Below are 15616 nucleotides of genomic sequence, written 5' to 3' on the forward strand. Positions count from 1 at the left end.
TTATATTCATTTTGGGCTAAATAAGCAGGAGATATCCACAACACTGCCATGATACCTCATTATTCTGGAGTCCAGTGACAGCGTCTCCTCGTCTGCAGAGGTTCACTCCTCCTGACATATACATGCAGACGTGAATCAACTTGTAGGGACATTTAAAGGACATGCCAAGCCTGTTATTTCAATAAAATGTATAGAACTAACTGGATCGTCTTCTGGTGGCACCAAAACTACAACTGTGTCCCTAGACACTGCAAGCAAATTCAGAGTCAAATAGTATAATATTGTTAACTGTGTTGTCTCTAGTAAAACTGAACCCCTTAAGAAGCTGCTACTTCCTGTTGCTCGGACTGAGTCCATCTTAGTCCCTCCTGAATCCCCTCCATCACTGGCCTCCCTTTATTAGGATCCACTGCCAGCTCCTCTGCTGGGGTCAGCTCCTGGGTGGGAGGGCCACCCCAACCCCTGTGTCAGTTTTATCCGCTTTTTCCTTGACCATTAAAAATCATACAGAAATACAGTCGTCAGTCGTCAGCAAATGGAAGAATATTCTTGTATTTGGTTTTCACCTGCTGCCCAGTCCTAAGTTTGTTCACAAACACAATGTGAGAAAATAGATTCAACAGAAGAGTAGATAATTTCTTTGAACTTAATTAAACTCTACATAACACGAGTAACATGTACTTCTATGGCCATATTAAAGCAAAAAAAAAAAACAAAACAAACAACAACTATAGATTAGTGAAGTAACCAGCTCCACATCCTTTAACTGTAAATATGACAGTTCCAGTGGAGAACAGTTGATCAGTGGTACATGTTCGGGCTACTTACGCATTAACCAACTACTGTCCACCAGGCTTTTCTCTTTCCTTTTTGATTGCGCTGGTGTTGCCATTTTTTCTTACAATGTCCGTCAATTCGTCACATTGTCCAAAAAGGAGCTCTTGTTCAGTGGTGGTAAAGTAGGACGCGCATCCGTATTCCATTTTCCCATCGGTGACTCTGTGATCGCGGCTCAGCAATCGTGCAGCCGATTAATCCAAGAAAGAAGGTTTGGTCAAGCCGGGCTTACTCACTTATCCCGGATGTCTTCATCCAACTTTTGTGCAATACCCCCCTGAGCTTTTCCACGTTGTTTATATTGTAGCAGAATGAGCCACACATTCTTTGGCCAATGCAAAGCAGAGGAAATATGTTGAAAAGCTCCAAAATAGGACCCAACCTCAGTCTCTCTGAACACTGGGACTAGCTGGATATTCTTACTGACCTGGAACGTGTCAGAGGGACTGGATGAAACAGACTGTAAAAGTGTTTACTGCTCTCTGATGATTACAGAGAGGAAATGAAACTTAGTAATAATGACAGGCAGGAGACGTGGTGTAAAAAATACAACCAGGAGAGATTTTACTTTACAACAAAATGACAACAACGACACACTGTAAAATGACAACCACATGACACAAATTACAATACACATGGGACAAATATATACACAATCAGCAACAAGAAACAACAGAATGGATCGTTGATGCTGGAAACTTTACATCTACATAGAATATTTTGTTCTTAATGTATCTGAATAATTCAACTTTATTTATTGGTTCTGTTAGAATAGATTGATTGCAGCTTTGTTGATGATGTTAAATGAGAAACATGTGGATGAAGCTCTCCTCTTGACTCCACCTCCCAGTCACATGGTCCAGTCAGAGTCTCTCTACACACAAGCTGCTGCTGATTCAAACTCTGGATCATCAGGACTCAGCTCATCCTCTCTCAGCACACACACCGAACTGTTGAGAACGATGTCTTCCACCTATAGAGAGAAGAAGAAAGAAGAGAGGAGATGATTTAGTGTTTCCAGAGACTCTTTTCATCAGGTGTCAGTCAGTGATGCAGCACATCCAGTATAAAGAGCAGCAGGGACTTCAGTCCTGTTCAGAGCAGCTGTGGAGCTCAGCCAGCTTCCTTTCAGCTTCATGTTAACGTGTTGGAGCTGGAAGCTCACAGACCTGCACAGACTTTTAGCATCAAGTCTGTTTCCTCTGCACATTTCTCTCAAGTCCACAGAGGAAATAAACTGCTGAGAGTCATCAACGCTTCATTACTGCACTTTAGTGATGGATTTCCAGCTGTTCCATTTCAATAAAGAGTCTGAGTGTGTTGATGAACATTTCATGTGTTTCTGAAGCATCAGCTGACTAAGAAACATTGAAGATATCTGATGAAACTAATGACAGAGATACAGATGTGATGACTGGACCTCAGCAGAGGTTCTGCTCTGTAGAAAGACCACATGGTTACTAAATGTAATGATGGTTCTGTGATTTACAGGCTTCAGTCAGACTGATCTCAGAGCTGTGACAAAGATGAAACTGATCAGTTGTTTAGTTTTGAGGTGAGAGAACAAAGAGTCTGAGATCAGATCTGATGAATGAGGACCACTGTCTCTATTCATCTAGTAAGGCTGTCAGCTGGAATCCACATTTATTTCCTGAAAACATCAACACAACAAGCTTCAGGATGATCTGATTGTCTGACTGTTGTCTCTGTCTTTCTCTCCAGTCTGTCTCCATTGTCCTCTGACAGCATCACTGAAGAAAACAGCAGCAGGTTTCCAGGAAACACTTTAGATTCTGTGTCTAGTACAAAACCACTGAAAGAAGAATGAACTGACTCCAACCCTCCACTCACCTCAGAGTCTCCAGTCTACAGTCTGGACTCTCCACAAGATCAAGAAGCTGCTTCACATCTGAATCCTGCAGGCCGTTTACACTCAGGTCCAGATGTTTCAGATGGGAGGGGTTGGACTTCAGAGTTGAGACCAGAGAATCACAGCTGATCTTTGACAAACTGCAGCAACTCAATCTGAATAAAGAATAAAAGATGTTAATAAAATCATTGATAATCAGTCAGATGTGTTCAGGTTTTAATGTTCAGATCATCATTACTACGTCCTAATCATTGAGCTGTTCTCTAAAATGAGTAGAGTGACTTTGTCCTTGTGTTATTCTGGATCATCATCATGTCAGCCTTCTACACTTTCAACTAACACTCATCTTTGAGATGAGAGACTAAATGTAGGACAAGAAAATATGAGCAGGAAGGAATTTACATCTTTATTGGTGGAAATTCTGTATGAACATAAAAGTTCTGTTTGCAATTAAACAAATCAGATCCACAATAGTAACAGACATCCAGTGAACTGACCCCAGAGTCTCCAGTCTACAGTCTGGACTCTCCAGAAAACCACACAGATGTTTCACTCCTGGATCCTGCAGGGAGCAGTTTCCATTCAGCTCCAGATGTTTCAGATGGGAGGGGTTGGACTTCAGAGCTGAGACCAGATAATCACAGCTGATCTCTGTCAACCTGCAGGAACTCAATCTAAATAAAGAAAAAAAGATGTTAATAAAATCATTGATAATCAACCAGATGTGTTCAGGTTTTAATGTTCAGATCAACATTACTACGTCCTAATCAATGAGCTGTTCTCTAAAATGAGTAGAGTGACTTTGTCCTTGTGTTATTGTGGATCATCATCATGTCAGCCTTCTACACGCATCATCCAAACATCAACACAACATTCAGACAACTATTCATGTCAACACACATCAATAACATGCTGCTGACCTCAGTCAAGTCTCTGATTACCGGATCAATATCAAATCACACATGTTGAAAACGTCTGTCTTCAAACAACAGTCACATGTCAGATGAACATTACAGAGTTCTTAGAATTCCTACTGTCCACACTGACTGTGAACTGGTCTCTTCCTAACACAACTACACTGGAAGAAATGACTTGATGAGTTTCTCCACAGACAGTATGAACAGAAAGAATGATTCCTGACTCCAATAACTCTTTAAATGTACATGTGAACACTAGACTGATCCTGATTTGAGATCAGACCGACCACCAATGACTGAGGAGACACCTGCTGATATTAACAACATGATGCTCCTTCATTTAAACCAACTGTTGCTGGTCCATTTTCTATCTGTCAATCCTGACAAGAGAACTGTTTAATGTGATAAAAACATTCCGTGAACTGACGTCAGAGTCTCCAGTCTACAGTTTGGACTCTCCAGTCCATCACACAGATGCTTCACTCCTGAATCTCGCAGGCCGTTATTACTCAGATCCAGATGTTTCAGATGGGAGGGGTTGGACTTCAGAGCTGAGGCCACAACTTCACAGTGACTCTCTGAGAGTCCACAGTCAGAAAATCTGTCATGACACATAAATATAAAATATGTTAATATGAATGAAGACACTTTATTATTTACTTCATGCATTTGATAATAAACAGTTGGACTCATCCTGTTTGACATTTTGTTTTTCACATCAGTGATTCAGCTTCTTATCTGACATGACACAATAATTCTCATCACTTTCTGTTAAACCTGCAGACTTTTAAACTTTGTTTTGTTTTAATCTGCAAATGAATGGAGATAAATGGAGTTACATTTAGGCTTCTTCCACACAGTCTGTCAGTGAGATCTGATCTAATGTCTGACTCCACAAAGTCATCTAAACTGATTTATAATATTAATCACATCTGGACTCACTGAGCTTTTCTGCAGTTCCTCACAGCTGGAATCAGTCTCTGTCGTCCATTCCATGATGTGTTGAACTTGTCCAGGTCCAACTCATCCAGAACCTCCTCTGACATCTGCAGCATGTAGGCCAGAGCTGAGCAGTGGATCACAGAGAGTTTCTTCTCTGATCTGTTCTGTGACTTCAGGAACTCTTGGATCTCCTGATGAACTGAGAGGTGGTTCATCTCCATCAGACAGTGGAAGATGTTGATGTTTCTGTCAGGAGAAATGTTGTCCATGTTCATCTTCTTCAGGTTGTTGATGGCTCTCTGGATGATTTCTGGACTGATTTCTGTCTGACCCAGCAGACCTCTTAACAGTCTCTGGTTGGACTGCAGACAGACGCCATGAAGGAAGCGAACTATCAGGTCCAGGTGACCATTTTTACTCTGCAGGGATTTGTCCATGACTCTGTTCAGGAACACATCCAGAGTTGAGTCATTGTAGTTGTGTCCCAGGAAGTCCTCCAGCACCTCTGTCTTCCTGTTGGTGTAACAGTGGATCATGTAGACTGCAGCCAGAAACTCCTGAACACTCAGATGGATGAAGCAGAACACCTTGTCCTGGTACAGTCCTCTCTCCTCTTTAAAGATCTGTGTCAACACTCCTGAGTACACTGAGGCTGCTCTGATATCGATGCCACACTCTGTCAGGTCTGATTCATAGAAGATCAGGTTTCCTTTCAGCAGCTGATCAAAAGCCAGTTTTCCCAGAGACTCAATCATCATCCTGGTCTCTGGACTCCAGTGTGGATCTGTCTCAGATCCTCCATCATACTTGACCTTCTTCACTTTGGTCTGAACCACCAGGAAGTGGATGTACATCTCAGTCAGGGTCTTGGGCAGCTCTCCTCTTTCTCTGGTTTTCAACACATCCTCCAGAACTGTAGCAGAGATCCAGCAGAAGACTGGGATGTGACACATGATGTGGAGGCTTCGTGATGTCTTGATGTGGGAGATGATGCTGCTGGCCTGCTCCTCATCTCTGAATCTCTTCCTGAAGTACTCCTCCTTCTGGGGGTCAGTGAACCCTCTGACCTCTGTCACCATGTCAACACACTCAGGAGGGATCTGATTGGCTGCTGCAGGTCGTGTGGTTATCCAGAGGCGAGCAGAGGGAAGCAGTTTCCCCCTGATGAGATTTGTCAGCAGCACATCCACTGAGGTGGACTTTGTAACATCAGTCAGGATCTCAGTGTTGTGGAAGTCCAGAGGAAGTCGACACTCATCCAGACCGTCAAAGATGAACACAACCTGGAACTCTTCAAAGCTGCAGATTCCTGCTTCTTTGGTTTCAGTGAAGAAGTGATGAACAAGTTCCACCAAGCTGAACTTTCTCTCTTTCAACACATTCAGCTCTCTGAAAGTCAATAGAAATGTGAAGTGGATGTCCTGGTTGGTTTTGTCTTCAGCCCAGTCCAGAGTGAACTTCTGTGTTAAGACTGTTTTCCCAATGCCAGCCACTCCCTTTGTCATCACTCTTCTGATTGGTTTCTGTCTTCCAGGTGAGGCTTTAAAGATGTCTCCTGGTCTGATGCTTGTTTCTGGTCTGTCTAGTTTCCTGGATGCCGTTTCAATCTGTCTGACCTCATGTTCATCATTGACCTCTGCAGTCTCTCCCTCTGTGATGTAGAGCTCTGTGTAGATCTCATTCAGAAGAGTTGAGTTTCCTGCTTTAGCAATCCCCTCAAACACACACTGGAACTTCTCCTTCAGACTAGATTTAAGTTCACGTTGACCAACTGGAGCAAAACGTTCTGAATGAACAAACAACAAATAGATCAGTGAATACATTTACAACATTTAATTTCCTGAAAGAATGAGTGGCTATATTGTATCTTCTTCCATATCTTGAGACATTAGTAAATGTTTAATTCATTCATCAGGTTCGATGTTCATAGAAATCCTCTTACTGATCTGCAGATGATCAACCAGCTCCTCCTGCTTCATTCTCCTCGGGAAGTTCAGAAAACTATCTGAATGACAACCAGACTGAAATCATGGAGACAAACATCAGATCCATGTTGGACAGACTGACAGTCCACTGGTCTACAAAGAGCAGCATTGAGATGATGGAAAGTAGTTGTTGTCCATGTACAGACCTTAAATATGGAGTCCTGCTGTGTTTGATGCTGATGAACCGACTGATCACTGAGAACATTTAAACTCTGCTGCTTCACTCTGTGAATGAATCATCAACAATTATTTCACATTATTGTCTCCACCATCTGTAATCAATGTGTGTTTTCCCTACAAACATAAACCACAGTGAGTTAATGATTGTGTGTTGTGTAGTAAATGTTCTGATCAGAATAATCTCTACTGTGACATTAATAAAGAGGTGAAACCACTGATCAATTCTAATTTTTTTGGTTACAATGCTTATTTTTTTTTATTTCACTTCAAGTTAATCTCATTTCATTTATCTCTATTTTTGTGTTTTTTCATGAGTGTTTACTTTCATGTGCAACAAAGCTATTGTGACAAAGTAACTTCCCTCGTGGATCATTAAAGTCTGTCCAAGTCTAATAAAGTCCAAATGTCTCAATCATCAATTTTTTCCCCAACTGTTTCCATACAACTGCTACAGTATCACTTCACCAAAGGGACAAAAACACGGCATCCTGAACTGTAGAGCAGTTGCGCTGACATCTGTCAGTGACGTTTTAAATTAATTTATCTGTTACTTCTTAGAAGCAAATAATTTCTTTTTAAAGATAAAGAATTGATTTCTCATAATAGAGCTGGTTTCACGTTCTGGTTCTTTTAAATCTGGTTTCTGTTTTATCCTGGTAGATGGAGAGAAATCCTCAGTTTATCAGGTTTAAACAATCAAAAGATGAAACTTGTCCAACAGAAATATAAGCACACATATAAACTTATAAAGCCTCTGACATCACACAGTAACCTAGTCTAAAGGTGCTGCTTGTGTTTCCATCCAATGATGACAACATGAATTTTCCACAGTTTGTGAAGGAGAGACTTATTGTGGCTCTATAGTAGCAGGATGTGCTCAGAAGTACATCTGACCATGTTAATTTTAAATCCATTTATAACTTACTTCTTCACAGTTGAGGGTTCTTGTCTTTCAAAGTTAATGATTTCATCCATTGATTGATCACTCTTCATAGACACACAGCTGGGTTCAGGTTTAAAGTCGTCAGATTCTTCTCTCTGATGACTCCTAGGAGACAAACATGAAAAACATTACCTCACAGGTACTGAAGCTGCTATAAAAACTAGAAAGAGCAGATCACTGTGGACCAACTGGACCACTGAGACCAGCTGAAAACCTGACTGAACACAAGGGGGCGCTCACTGACTTCTGTACTTCTTGTAACATTATCTCACCTTTTCTCAGATAAATGTTGTTGTTTAAAATGCTGTTCTCCACTCAGAATGGTTTTAGAGGGAGGGACTCCCTCCTCTCTGTCCTCACACTGATCCATGCTGCTGGATTCACATCAGCTCACACACACTTTCTACCTTCACCTGCAGAGGAAACACAAATCATTCACCTGAACATCAAATCCTTGACATCAATTCTGCTGTAAAAACATCAGCTGCTCCTCCAGTGACTGGTTCTTATTTTCTGATTCATATCAGTGTCAGTGGATGAAGTCAGACAGTGACTCTACTATCAGCTGTTGTTCTACTATCAGTCCACTAGATGGAGACATGAAGCTGTAGAAATGAAAAGCAGTTAAACAGACACAGACTCTGACACCACATCAAGAACTTTATGTTTTATATTGAATTTAATGAGACGTTTTTTTCACCGAGAGATCCAAACAAAATACAGTTTGTATTCTGAAGAAAGCAACGAAAGTCAGATGATTATCATGTCATTGATTGATTTCAGAGAACCATTAATCTAAAAATAATGTAGATTGATTTTGAAACACAAGAACAACGCAAAGTTATTAATGCAATAAGAAGTGAATAAACATTAAAGTTACTGAAGTCAAAGTTAAAGTCTGAAACAAACTCAACTTACAGTTTATTTAACCAGTCCACAGAGTTTAGAAGAAGACTCCACTCCAACCTGGACCCTAGAGACTCTGACACAGGTGAGCTACTCACTGGAACGAGTCCGGCTTCACTGTGATGGAGTCAGAACAGGTTAGACAGGTTCAACAGCAGCAGCAGTCTAGTTCATTCAAATCATGCAAAATCATGCAAAAATACAACCAATAAATTCATATTTATATCGTGATGACACTTAATGAATTTAAATGAACTTCCAGTCTGCTCAGAGCAGAACAACAGTGGTAAAACCTTTAACATTTAGAGGTTTGTGATCCTGTATGCTCTGTCATTATGAGATCTTTATAGAAATAAATGAAGAGGATGAACCACTGAGATGATTGACATGTGATCGGTGTGGTGAGTCATCAAATGCTCCAATGGAGAACCTGTCCTCATGTTCATTACTGGGAGGACAGATTATTAGGAACAGTCCAGTGTCCAGTATAGTGAGCCACTGCCACCAACCCGAAAGTTTCAGCAGCAGAAATATTAAATATCCCTTTTTCCCTGAACGCTCCTTAAATGATAGATTGAACGCAGCAGTAAGATGTTGACTTCGTTCATTTGTTCATGTTCTGTTCTGTTGCTGTGACGTTTTGTTTAGTATTTTAATATTTAATAGAATATTTCGGTCATATTAAAATACTGTGTAAACATCTTTCTGTGTCATGTTGTAGAAATAACTTCAAAACATCAATCAATGTTCAAATAATCTGTGATGAAGAAATTTAATGAATCCAGACAATAAATGTGTCTAGATTATTAAAACTGCTTTCATGTGTATGATCTTGTGCATCAGTGTGTTCAAATTACTATAGTGTTGTGCTATTGTTAAAGTAAATAAATAATACATAATATATAAATATATATTTATAAATAATATATTAGGAACAGATGAATCCAGAAACTATCACGATCACTGGCCTCTAGTGGTCACTGTCAGTAACTACAACTGTCCACATCCAATAAAACTGATGTTCACATCCAGGGGAGATTCTCGGGTCAGAGCTTTAGAGGTTCTTTAATGTCAAACTATTGAGTCACACAGTTATTATTTGGTTTAAAAGAAAAAGAAAAAAAAAAAAAAAACAAAGAAAGAAACTGGATTCAAATGAGGAGATGAAGTAGGAACAACTTAGTCTCTCCTTTTGGAGATGTTTAAACCACATACTTTCTACTATTATGCTGATTATTATTATTATTATTATTATTATTATTATTATTATTATCATCATATATAACATGTTTAAAAATATTCTTATTATTCTTATTTCTAGGGGTGCTTGAGCATCCCTGAAAATGGGTTAGACACACCTCTGTTCACATCTACTGCAGTATTGTAGCTCTAATGTTCATCAGTCTAATAATGACTCTGTATGTGAATACAGATAATATTTGTGTAAAAGTATTTATTATTCTCTGACGAGAGCAGGAAAGAGGATAATGATCAGTATAAAGCACAGTCTCTGTCCTACTGTCACGTTTTATTTTGAAAATACTTCAGATCAGGTCAAATATTCTGGTGAATATTAAGGTTCTGCATCAGAAATGTTATCGGGGAAACACGTTGTTATCATGACGAATAAATCATCTAAACTAGATTAAACTGAAGCGGAGTAACGTCCGTTCACCTGAATTAATGCGCGCTCCCGAGACACAGCTGTTCATGCTCACACGCACAGACACAAAATGGCGGATAGATTTATAGTTTCCTCCTTCATCCCGACTTTATATCTTCAGCTCCGTCTCAGTTAACGTGAACTATTTCTGAAGTGTTGTTATGTTGTTACTGATGTTGAACAGTTAAACATAATAAACCTTCACACCTTCAGACAGAGTTTACACAGAGGAAAAGATCTGCGACACAACGGTGGTGAAAGTGAAAGTAACTTTAGACTTAAATCTGAGACTGGATCCAGATTAATTAAGATTTAATAATTTAATTTAATCCGATCATCATACTGTTTGATTCCAGTGAATCATTTATCTAATAATAATGTAGACTGATCTTCAAACAGAGTGACACAAACTTAATAATGAAATAAGAAGTGAACATCTTCTACAAACATTACAGAGCAGAAATAAACATTAAAGTTACTGAAGACAAAGTTAAAGCTTTAAACAAATCAAACTTACAGTTTATTTAACCAGAGAGATGAAGAAGACTCCACTCCAACCTGAACACTGAACAGGTGAGCTATACTTCAGGAATGAGGTGAGGTTTTACCTGCGACAGAGGTAGAACAGGTTAGACAGGAGAAGGTTTTTATCCGTCAACATGTCTGTTGTTGATTCTTGTCATAAACTTCTATATCAGTGTGTTCAGGTTTCAGTTTAAATATATCAGTTTAATAATAATTACACAAATTAACAACACTAATACTGATAACTATAATAATATGTCACAGGAAATACTTCCCTTTTGATCCTTTAACTGTCAATGCAGGACTGGAGTATTTTACTACAGTGTGGTGCTTTTACTAAAGTAAAAGATGTGAATAAATCCTCAGTGTAACCTCAGTGCATCGTCCCCCTGCAGCCTCGGCCTATAGCAGCATAACTAAGGGATGGTTAAGTCCAGCTCTAACTATAAGCTTTGTCAAAAAGGAAAGTCTTAGTCCTGACCTTAAACGTAGAGACTGTGTCTGCCTCCTGAACCCAAACTGGGAGCTGGTTCCACAGGAGAGGAGCCTGATAGCTGAAGGCTCTACCTCCCATTCTACTTTTAGAACCTCTAGGAACCACAAGCAGACCTGCACTTAGAGATCGTAGTGATCTGTTGGGACAGTATGGTTCTATGAGGTCTTTCATATATGATGGAGCTAGGCCTTTCAGGGCCTTGTATGTAAGGAGGAGGATTTTAAATTCAACTCTAGATTTTAAAGGGAGCCAATGAAGAGAAGCTAATACCGGAGTAATATGATCTCTCTTGCTAATTCCTGTCAGTGCTCTTGCCGCAGCGTTTTGAATCAATTGGAGGCTTTTTAAAGAGTATTTGGAGCCAGACAGTAACGAGTTACAATAATCCAGCCTGGAAGACACAAATGCATGAACTAGTTTTTCCCCATCACTCTGAGAGAGGATGTTCCTAATGTTGATGATATAACGAAGGTGAAAGAAAGCAGTCCTGGTCACCTGCTTTATGTGAGAATTAAAGGACATATCCTGGTCAAATATAACCCCAAAGGGGTTTTTCACAGTAGTACTGGGGGCCCAAGGTCCCCCCCTCCAAAAAAACCCGGGTGTTAAAAAAAAAGAATCTCTGAATTTTTTTTTGGGCCCCAAATACAGTGCCTTCTTTTTTTGTCGGGTTTTAAAAGTGAAAATTTACAGGTCATCCGGCCTTTTTATGTTTTTAAGGCGTTTGGGGATTTTAACCCACCTGATTATTTTTCATCTTTTTTCATGGATTTTCCCAGTGTTTAAATTTTTAAAAAGAAAAAATTTGTGAGTTTTGTTTTAAATTTTATTTTTTATTTAACTGCGCATGTCCTAGTTTTAAATTTATTCCCGTGTATCTATTGCGTGCTACCCTGGTTCCCTCCCGGGGGACCCCCCCCGGAGGGCAGTAAAACATCCTCAAAACATTTTGTCGTTACTGACAGTGCCCACTGGGGGGGCATAAAGGGTGTTGGTCTTTTCTGTTGTTATTAAACCGAAACATGTAATTAAATCTTAACCCCCCAAAAAAGGAAAAGGGAAACTCCTCACAGGTCTTTTAATGTGGGAAAGAAAAAAACCCGGGGACGTTAAAAACAGGTGTTGGAAAATTTAAACCTTTTTCTTTTAAGTTTACCCCAAGTAACTTTCGGCCCTCAAAAACGGTTTTTTGCCAAAAACGAAACAACTCGCGACCCCCCATGAAGAAAAAAATTAAAAAAGATATTGATATCGAGAGTTATTCCAGGTCCCGTGTATTTTGTTTTAAAGTTACCCCGTTCGTGTTTGCGGGTTAGTTTAAAAAAGCAATAGAGGAGGACCCTTGCGTTTTTTTTTGGTTTTTTCCGTTGAAATATTATGTACCCTTTACCCCTAAAGGTAAATCCTGCAGGGTCCAGACCAGTTTTTCCCTTTCCCGATCCCCCCAAAATGAAAGAAAAAATTTCTTTTTGTTGTTTGTTTGTGTCGGGGACCCAGCCGTCTCCCAAGCCTAAAGCCCACTCATTTCATAAATAAAAAACCCCAAAGGTGGACACGCAATGTTTTATTTCGGGCCCCCGGAACCCAGAGATGTGCGTTTTTAAATTGAAAAATGTAAATGATGTAAAGGCCCAAGAACAGGGACGTGATTTTTTTTAAAGGCCGGTGGAAAAACATGCTGAGGGCCCCAAACCAACCAGGCAACCAGGAGGGCCCCCCCGACAAAGAACCTGGACAGATAAACTGTTGTTGTCTCGTTTTGGGGATTTTAAAAAACCGAGTTTTAAATTTACCTAAAAAAAATAATAATAATTCCCCTTTTTTGAAAAAATAAAAACCGTAAAGCTGCGGGATGGTTTTCGGTTGGTTTTAAAGTGTTCAGGTTTTTGTTTAATGTTGATTTTTCGGGGAATCTGCCCCAGTGAAAAAAAATTTTAATTCATATTTTTAAAACCCCTTAAAAAATATTCTTCTGTTTCATGTAAATTTTACCTAAAAGTTAAAAACTACAAACTCCCAGGGGACCCTAAAAGGGAGCTGTGGCTTTTAAAAGGGGTTCCCGACCTTTTGGAGGGGGGAAGGGTTAGTGGGCTGAAAAAAACACTGAGGGGGACGTGCTTCCGTCTTCACTGCTTCACGGCCCCAACCTAAAAGGGCCTTTTCTCCAGAGCCCCAGAGGAAGAGTTGGGGTAGAGGGTTTAAAGGTTGGGGGGTCCCCTGACTGAAGGGCCCTTCATGAGTCGGGAGGAAAAAAGAGCTGAAGGGGTTTCCTAGAGGGGGGGAAAGTCTGTGGGAGGCGGACCCAAAGTTTTTTTTTTTTTTTTCCAAAACCCTGAAAAATTTCCCCAAAAAAAAAGATGACAAATACCCCAAAAAAAACTAAAGGAAAAATGTGAGAAAGGGGGCTCGGGGAGAAAGAAAAAGGGGTTGGGGGGAAACAAGGTTGGGGTTTTTCAACTCTCACAGAACTTGTTTTTTTCCCAATGAAAAAGGACAAGCTTATTATAAACCCCTGGTCTCAAAAACCTGCAACCCCCAGTTGGAAGCGCTTTTTAACGCACCAAAGCTACTTCTAAATTTTTAAAAAAAAATTTTTTTTAACTTCTTTTTGGTTGAAGGGGCCCAAAAAGCTGAAAAAAGGCGCTACCCATTTCCGGCAGGACCCGGGCGGGTCGGGGTTTTTTTGTGGGGGAAAAAGTAAAGGGTTTGATATCAGGGGGTCGGGGGTTCGGTCCCTCCTTCACTTTTTCCCTGAGTTTTTAAACCCCCCGAACCTTTAAACTCCTGTCAAATAAACCTGGGCGAGTCCGATGAAGAGTTTTTCTCTGAAACCCCTCAGGGGTGGGGCCCCGGCCCTTTCCCTCGGGTGAGGGGATTTCCTTCAAGTCACTGCCCTGACCTGGGCTGAACACCCCCCCTTTCCCAAACTTCCCCACCACCCTGGGGGCCCCGGGGGCGACACCCCAAACGTTTTTAAAAGGGCCTCAAAATGTTTTTCCACCACAAACCCAAACCATTTTAAAACAACGGGGAACAAAATATTAGGAACAAAAAAAAACCCACTTTAGTTTAAAAAAAAAGATTTTTTTTGCCAAAAAAAAAAAACAAATCACTTTTAATACTTTTTCCTGTGAATAGTCACTGTGGAAGAAAATTGACCCTTTTTTAATAAAAAAATAGGAAAATTTAAATTCCATATTAAATTTTTTACCCTATTTTTTGACTTCAGAAAAACCCTGAACAACCGAGTTTTGAAATGCCAATAAAGAATATATTTTTTAAAACAAAAAAAACGGGCCCTTTTTTCTCTGCTGTTTCGGGTCCTGGCTAAACCTGAAGCCCAAAGGTTTTCTCTGTAAAGCTCATGAGAAAACCAGCTCTGGGGAAAAGGGTTTTCAGGATGAGAAGGGGGACCAAGTCAGACCACGATCATCTTAAATTTTTAAACCTGGAAACTCATCTGAAAAAAAAAAAAGGCGACACGCCCCGGATTCACCCCCGAAAAATAAAACTGGACTCAGTCAAAATGACGTGAACACCCACAAACAAACTGGGAGGGGGTTTCCAAAGGGGGAAGCCCAACCCTCGGGGGAAAACCTTCAAATTTTTTTCCGGTTGAAAAGTTAACGTACATGAGGAAATAAAGTTTTTTTTGACGACACCTTAAAAGTTTTCAGTTTTTTTTTTTAAAATTTTTCCCGGGCAGCCCAAGGAAAAAAAGCTCCACCCCCCTGATCTTAAAAATCACCCATGTTTTTTTCCCCTTTGAGTTTAATCAGAAACAGACGAACGCCAGGTTTTTTTTCTCCCGGAACACTTAAAAGTTTTGATATTTTAAATTGTTATAAAAATTGGGTTGATAAAAACCCAGACAATCGTCTTTAAATAAACCCTTTTAATTTGTCATTTAAATTTTATTTTTTCAAAAGCGCTGGTCTGCCCAAAGATTTTTAAAAAGCCCGTTTGTCCTCCCCCCGCGGCCTGCCCAGGAAGTAAAAGACAAAAAGCCAAACCCTTTTCCCCTCGGGTCCGCGGGTTTTTCCACTTTTTCCCCCGTGATTTTGTCCCCCTTAAACTTAGTGGTGAACCAGGACTGAGGGGGGCCGCAGGCCCCGTCTGCAGATTTTTTTTTTGACTCTTTCCCCAGTAAATTAAAGATAAAGGGGGGGGGGAGGAGGCTAAAGCCTAAAAACCACCACTAAACCCCTGCCCCGGTGCCCGCACCCTTTTTGATAAACCCACAAACACTGACACCAGACAAAAGGGGCCCCCCCCCCGAGAAAGGGTTTTTTTAACCCTTTCACCCGCAGGGGGAAAGGAGGGGGAGGAGGGAGTAAAGAAGATCAAATAAA

At 40.3% G+C, this 15616-nt stretch overlaps 1 protein-coding gene across 1 annotated transcript; it reads right to left on the bottom strand.

The window, feature by feature from the left end:
- Window positions 1-317: 317 nt before the first annotated feature.
- LOC125001224 (ribonuclease inhibitor-like) lies at window positions 318-4771 on the bottom strand. The gene is made up of 6 exons (XM_047577145.1): window positions 4567-4771; window positions 4052-4225; window positions 3205-3381; window positions 2745-2862; window positions 1784-1810; window positions 318-437 (listed from the first exon to the last, which is right to left on the bottom strand). The coding sequence occupies exons 1-6, from the start codon at window positions 4677-4679 to the stop codon at window positions 318-320; spliced, it is 729 nt and encodes a 242-aa protein (XP_047433101.1). The 5' UTR covers window positions 4680-4771.
- Between the last annotated feature and the right edge of the window lie 10845 nt (window positions 4772-15616).

This window comes from Mugil cephalus, chromosome 23 (genome assembly GCF_022458985.1).
Source record: "Mugil cephalus isolate CIBA_MC_2020 chromosome 23, CIBA_Mcephalus_1.1, whole genome shotgun sequence".
Taxonomy (NCBI): Eukaryota; Metazoa; Chordata; class Actinopteri; order Mugiliformes; family Mugilidae; genus Mugil; species Mugil cephalus.